General features: G+C 43.6%; 1 protein-coding gene and 1 long non-coding RNA gene across 10 annotated transcripts in view; one reads left to right on the top strand and one right to left on the bottom strand.

The window, feature by feature from the left end:
- Positions 1-7,110, top strand: part of LOC116686557 (nuclear factor 1 B-type) — a 71,584-nt gene that overhangs the window by 55,602 nt on the left and 8,872 nt on the right. For 6 of the 9 annotated variants that reach the window (XM_032511570.1, XM_032511572.1, XM_032511573.1 and 3 more), the window contains 2 exons: positions 1,048-1,136; positions 4,718-5,731. In XM_032511570.1, the coding sequence (XP_032367461.1) occupies positions 1,048-1,136; positions 4,718-4,850 (222 nt within the window). In that variant the 3' untranslated portion in view covers positions 4,851-5,731. Of the gene's footprint in view, positions 1-1,047; positions 1,137-4,717; positions 5,732-7,110 lie in introns of those variants that run through there. The other 3 variants (XM_032511575.1, XM_032511576.1, XR_004331295.1) reach the window with 2 other exon arrangements.
- LOC116686558 (uncharacterized) overlaps positions 1-7,110 on the bottom strand; it is a 28,158-nt gene that overhangs the window by 18,377 nt on the left and 2,671 nt on the right. The window lies entirely within an intron of this gene.

The following is a 7,110-nucleotide window of genomic DNA, read 5'->3' on the forward strand; positions in this document are numbered from 1 at the left end:
ATCTGGTTTCTTTCCACTACTTTGCATTAGTTCCCGAAAAGTAATTCCAGGCACCCGCCAAAAACACACCACTGTATTTAAGTACGGCTTAAGTAGGAAACCATCATCGTCTCCTGATGTGTTCGTCCAGGTGTTCGGAGGAGAGAGAACGCATTTCTTGACCGCTGCAAATGGCTTTGAATATTCAGCGTGTGCGTATATCTGATTAAATGCCTCTTAAGAGCCTCTGCAGAACGTCTGCCACCGCACGCAGAGTGCTAACAGTGCAGTTTTATCCCGATGCATTACTAAATGAATGTGTTGACCACAGGGCAAGGTTAGGTTGGTGTTGGCAGAGATAGCTCTCAGCTGGATTGCGGACACGTGCGCTCGCATAATGCATGCAAAGGAGACACCGTTTGTGTGTGGCTTTTTTTGTTGCAGTAATTTGTAATCTGTATGTAAGGTTGGCATGTCTTAAGAGGGAGTGTGTGTGTGTGTGTGTGTGTGTGTGTGTGTGTGTGTTTGTGCGTTGTTTAACATTATTGTAATTTTAACCTTTAATCAATAAAAACAGTTTAGCTAATGAAAAGACGTCTGCATGCTTGAAGGCATGCGTACTCCTTCCTGAATCTGAAGGCGCACCCACAGGGAGGCGGCGATGGTCGACAGGGTGCATGCATCCAGCGGATTGCATGGCTTCATTGGCTAACCATCTTAAAAAGCAGTAACCCCTCACAGATAAACCACCAATATGATGCCACTCACTTGTTACTAACAGTTTTTTTTTTTACTTCCAGGTTAGCTGTTACCACTAACTGTGACTGCATGTTTTTTTCTGTTTTATCCGTATCTTTTTATCTTCATTTTCCTCAGCAAATATTGAATTCCATCCACTATTTTTTTTTTTACAGCTAGGACTTGTTTCGGAGTCATTTTTTTTTGTATTTCCGCTGCTCCTGCTCTAGGCTCCAATGCATGCATTTGTGTATAGTGTTGAGTTGTAGTGTAATCTGAAGTGGAAGTTGTCTTGGCCCAGTGATCTGACTGCTAGGTTTCAATTGACAGCTGAGGAAGTGTGACTGGAGCGTGACTCAAAACGGCAGGCATTATGGCCCCAGTGCCACTGACGACACTTTGGGGATTACTTGGCAAAGGTAACCTTTTCATTCTTTCATGCCGTCTCTCTGTCTCTCTTGCACCACACAAACACACACACACACACACACACACACACAAATTTCAATTAAATACACCATATAATAAATGCTTTTCTTGATGTTCTTACATTTTAACATCCATATATATATATATGTCACGTATAAATTCACATATAAATCAAATGTATCTGACCTGTGACTGTTAATACTGAAGTGGTATTGCTTGAGGTTGACCTTTCTTTTCCTTCATCTATTTTTTCACTCTTTCATTATTTTCCCAGTAATTTGTAGTGGTTTTGCTATTTTAGGATTGGTTTCTCTGTATCCTGTATCAGTTTCCCCCTGACTAATTAGTATTTACCGTATCTTTAAGAGTATTTTGTGTGAATTTGTCAAATTGTATCCATTTCAAATTTGATCCAGGGCTTTTTTCTTGGAGTCACACCAAAACAAAGTGTTCTCATTTCATAACACAACACATTTGATGATGCTAATCAGAACAAATGAAGTCCAGCCGTGGAAAATAAAAATAAAAAGTCATTTCAGGTCAGCTTTTTAGCCGCGTGAGGATGTTTTACTTTCCACATTTTAACAAGCTTAACTTTGTTTGACTTTATGCTGAAGTCATGCTTTACTCTCGTTAACCTAAAGTTACACCAAGTGTCCCCCCCCCCCCCTTGCCTCCGTACTGTATCTCTCCCTCTCTGGGGGAAAAACCTGAACCATTTCCACCATGGCAGGGCAAGCTGAGCTAAGCCTTTTCCTGTTACGTCTCCCATTTCCCCTTTTCCATGAAGTTGTGTGCGTGTGCGTGTGCGTGTGTGTGTGTGTGTGTGTAGCTCATTTTGTGCCTGCTGAAGTTACAAACTCCTTTACAAACACACATGCACACAGCAGAACCCCCTTCAATAGGCCTCCTAATAGGCCAGTGGAGGTAGCAGAGAAAAATGTCCCCCGCAGCAGCTCGAGCTCACACCAGCCAACTCCTCCTCTTTCCTCCAGATGAGTGTACAGTAGTGAGCACAGAACAAAATGCATCCCAACTGAATTTAGACCATTTTGTTACAAAGATGGGATGGTAATTCCATTCTATATTGTTCCCCTCTTTGATGGATTATTGACGTAAAACCACTCAACATATAGATGGAATCAGTGGGATTTCTCTTTCATCTCTCTTGCCCTTTAAACGGCGCGCTCTGCAATGCCTTCTTCGCTACTAGCCCCCAAATTAAAACGCTGCCAGACTCGCATGTGTCCATTGTGCAGGAAATGGGTCAGCAATCCATTAAGATGCCATTAGATAATCTAATTTAGAGAGCTAATCCTTAAACGAAGCACGCTGTATGCCCGAGCTGTGCTCGCGGGGAGTAGAATTAGGGAGGTTTGGGAGCTTGGACAGGGCCAGGGGAGGCCGTCTTGAAGGGTACCTAAGGAATTACAGCAATGGAGGTCAGATTTATTTTGTCCAGAGTTGCTTGAGGAGCAGCAACATAAAGCATCAACATATATTTTGTCATAAATTTAGCCACTTTGGTGGGTCCAGATTGCAGCGACAGATTGGAACAAAAATACCCATTTCTTTTTTTAGCATGGCCTGCATGTGATTGCATCATACCAAAAGATTTAAAAGGTACAGGAAGCAAAATATCGACCATTGAAGAGACTGATTTTCTTTGGATGGAGCCCTACCTTGCCACTTTTTAGGACACCGGTTGCATTTAAAGTCCAGTCATTCTGAAAAGGCTAATCTGCAAGTCTCAATTAGCAGCGAAGGGAGGATTTCAGCCCCCACTTTGTCATTTAGCCTAATAGTACAGGAGTTCTTTACATAAAACCCCCAGCCCAATGCAGCTTTAGGTTATGGGATACAGATACGGACTGACAGCCATCGATTTTAACAAGATTAAAACCGATCTGCCGAGTTAGTGCGCACAAAGGCCCGGGAGTCTGCTTTTGTAGCTGTGTGGTCCCCCTAATGTAAGCCATTACCTGAGAGGAGTCTCTGAAGGAACGAGAAACACCGAGCGATGGAAGAGGGTAGTGGGAGTAAGAAAGACAGAAAGAAAGAAAGAAAGAAAGAAAGAAGGCAAGAAAGCGAATGGGGGAAAAAGAGAAAGCTGCAGCCCTTGGTCACTCTGTGCGCTCTTTGTTCAGCAAGGTAGGAAAAACTTAATCCCCCCTTTCCTGTCCGATGATTTTTGGCAGGGTGAAAGAGAGAAGGAGGGAGGGAGGGAGGGAGGGAAGAAAGCAGGGGAGAGAAGATAGCAGGAGGACGGGCTGGACAGGAGAAAAAAAACCTGCTAGAGAGGATTAGCCTTGAGGTTGCTGTTAACTCTTTGCACACTCAAACACAACCTAAAACTTGAGTGATGTTTGTTTTTATTTTTGAATCCATCTTCTCCTCTCTGTCTGTCTTTCTTTCAGAGCTCATTAAAGAGTCTGACTCTTTTAGGGCGCGAGGTGAATTGAATTTGCACTTCCATTGTTTCAAGTGAAAGAGCAGTGACTGGTGATTTGTATAAAATGCAGACTGGTTGATCTGTGGCTTTCATGAACGCAGACGTTGTCAAATCGTGACGCTTCACAAAGAATCCCGTCTGTGTTCCACATCCTCAGACTTTAGCCTCGGCTTTTTTTCTCTTTTTGTTCCTTGTGAAAACAACGCTCCTCCTTGTCATGCATCCTTCTCTCATCTTCCTAAACATTTCCTCTTGTCCACTTTTTTCCCACATTTCTTTTTCTCCCTCAATGCCCCGCCGTCATCCCCCACTCTTAAAAAGTTGGTGAAGCGGGTAGAAAATGTGCGACACAGGTACCCCGACTTTAGCAGAGGAGGGAGGGTGTTAGATGAGTGCAAGCTGGGGGCCTTTGGGGGAGAAGGGAGCGGGGTGGGGGGGTGTGGGGGGGCTAATTATCTGACATCTACGTAGCGCAGCACCCCACGGGAACAACGTGCTGTTTGTTCCCGCTCGCGTTTTCAGTTAGCAACGTTGCTCCCCAGGAACAATCACTGTGTTGTTTTGCCATTAGCGTGAGATGAATAGGGATGGGACAGCTTTGTGTAGGAACCCCCCCACCACACTTGTTACCCACAAGCCCTCCTCCTCCTCCTCCCCTCCTCCTCCTCCTCCACCACCAATCACACTCCCCCCCCCTCGTGCTTTTCTATACTGCCATCAATGCAGAGAAGAAAGCCCCCCTCACCACCCCGACCTGGGAATCATGTGAAATCACCTCCGCTCACATGAACGAGCTAGTGCTGACATTTTCTTTTTTGTTTACCCCCCCCCCCCCCGTCTGAAACCGTTCAAAAAATAAGACCTGAACCTTGATGAGTGTCAGCAGAGCAGTGATGCCGTTGATCAGATAATTGAAAGAAAGGATCTGATTTGACTGCATGCTGCACAACCTTAATGGCATGTGACTAATCTCTCTGTCTCTCTCTCTCTTTTCTCTCTCTCTCTCTGTCTCTGTCTCTCTCTCTCTCTCCCTCTCTCTCTCTCTCTTCTCTCTCTCTCCCTCTCTCTCCTCCTCTCTCTCTCTCCTCTCTCTCTCTCCCTCCTCTCTCTCTCTCTAAGTCCTGGTACCTGGGCGAGCTTAGTTCCATTCCAAGTGTCGAACGGGACTCCGATTCTGCCAACAAATGTCCACCAGAACTACAGCATAAACATCATTGGTGAGCCCCTGGTCCCCGCGGAGACGGGGAACTGAACACACAGAGGCCGGATGACCCCCAGTGGAGGTGGAGGTGGGGGTGTTGGTGGTGCCCAGCTCACCACTACAGGTGTCCCCAGCCATGGATGAAACCAGCAAAGCAGCGTGCTGCACAATCGTTCCCAGTCTCGCCCCTTCCATATCTCCCACCACCACAAACACACACACACACACACACACACCACACACACCACACACACACAACCCACACACACACACCCTCCCTACTCCCGTCCCTCCCCGTGAAGGACCTGGCCGTGAAGTGAAGACGAGGTTTGTACGCAGGAGAGAAAAAAGAGAAGCTTGAGGTCTGCTGTCCTCCTCGCCCCCCCCCCCCCCCCCCCCCCCCCCCCCCCCCCCCAGCCACCAGCCAGTTGTTGTGTTTGCAGAACTTTTCAATCCAATTCAATACTGTGATGTATAGATGCCTTAATGTGTTATTGCATGACACTCTAGTCTCTTAGCGGCAGTTCCTACTATTTTATCCATGTTGGGGAAGTTGTGAATTCTTGATTTACACACACACACACACACACACACACACACACAAGTGAAGAGGTCTGCGTATCGACAACCTCTGCCTGGTGGACTCTAAGCTCTCCGATCAGACCTCTTGAGAAGAGGTTTCCCCACGTCAACGACTCACTGTGTACACCATAGGAACAAAAAAATTGTGAATTCAGAGTGTTTCTTCTTCCGTTTGATTTCAGTTTACTGTGATACGACTTTGTTCAGAAAATGTGTTGACTGTGTTTATTCTTTTCTGCTACTTACTACAAGAATTAACGTACACACTTAAAGGAAGAGTTGAGAACTCTTGATGCGGTTTTCAAAAAACACTAAACGTTTGGCTCGAGATAGGACCCCCTCATTAAAAAGAATTTGCAACTCCTTTCCAAAAGGATTTAAAAAGACGGAGAAATAGAAAATCTTGATACAGGCAAGTGCAATTTTTTGAAGGGAAGCTATCAGTCTGTCAGCCCTAAGACTCTAAAGGAAGGGGGATAAATACTAAATGGATTTATGGGTAAAATGTTTAAGAAAAAAACATTTGAATTTGATTTCAGTCACATATCCGTCTTCTCCCATGAGAAAAAAAAACATCAAGCGTGAAAGGCAGTTGAAGGCAAGCACTAAGCTACCTGTGCAGCGCTGAGTGAAACCAGCACTTCTTATGAGCCCTTCCCATCGTTATGGGGAATTTTTTTAATTTATTTTTTGGGGGTGGGTGGGTGGGGGGTGGAATAATCGAACATAAGTAAAGAAATGAAAACACACATAGTGTGAAAATAAATGGCATTTAATTCTTTTTTTTTATAAATGTTCACAATAACATCAAGACATATGCATTTGGCCATCAGCTTCTAAAGCTTATGTTTACAAAAATTATATATGGAATGCAAAGTGTTAATCCATGGAAATGTATAACTCAAAATGCAAATATACACTCGGCTTATGTGTAAAGCTACAGTGTGCAAGGTTAACTCCGCAGCGGAAGAGGTTTGAAAACTGAAATTATGAATCCAGGTGGTGGCATATCCCTGAAATCTCCAATTGTGCACGGCATGTTCATAACCAATGCCTCTCCAGTCCAGACATATTTATACAAGGAAAATCTCTCCAGTACTATTAATTTGCACGATGACATATAGTCCACATTACGTGCCTTGCCTTTGAATATAGAGACATCACTACACTTGTTTTTGCTGCATTTATCATTATAGAAAAAAAAATTAACATTTTTATGATAAGACTTGTTTTGTACTCTGAATGAAATTGTTGATTTTTAACTTCATGTACTACTCTATCTCACAGTTACATTGCATATCGAGGCTGTGTATAGTTGCCGTTTTAAAGTTTGTAATCAACCAGCAGTTTTTTTTTTTTTTCTCTCTCTCTCTCTCTCTCAGTATTTTGGTGGTTTCTCTAATAACCTGTCATCTTTTTTGTTTTTCTTATTTTTCAATGCTCATGTTGTTCATCTTCCAATTACTATTGTGGAGGGTGGAATTCAGAATTATGAAAATTATGCAATACCAAGTTTTGCCTATGTAGGTAGTGCTTATAGATGCGTCAATTATTAGAGGCTAGTTTGGAGATAGACAATATTGTAATGCATTTATTTTGTTGATATCGTTGTTTGTCGTTGTTGTTGTTGATGATGTTGTTGTTGTTGTGGGTCTTTTCCTTTTTTTTTTTATCGACCAAAGTGGGGACTGCTTTCTATGCAGTGTGTGACAAGGTCTTTTTTTTTTTT

The sequence above is a fragment of the Etheostoma spectabile genome, unplaced genomic scaffold (assembly GCF_008692095.1).
Source record: "Etheostoma spectabile isolate EspeVRDwgs_2016 unplaced genomic scaffold, UIUC_Espe_1.0 scaffold394, whole genome shotgun sequence".
Taxonomy (NCBI): domain Eukaryota; kingdom Metazoa; phylum Chordata; class Actinopteri; order Perciformes; family Percidae; genus Etheostoma; species Etheostoma spectabile.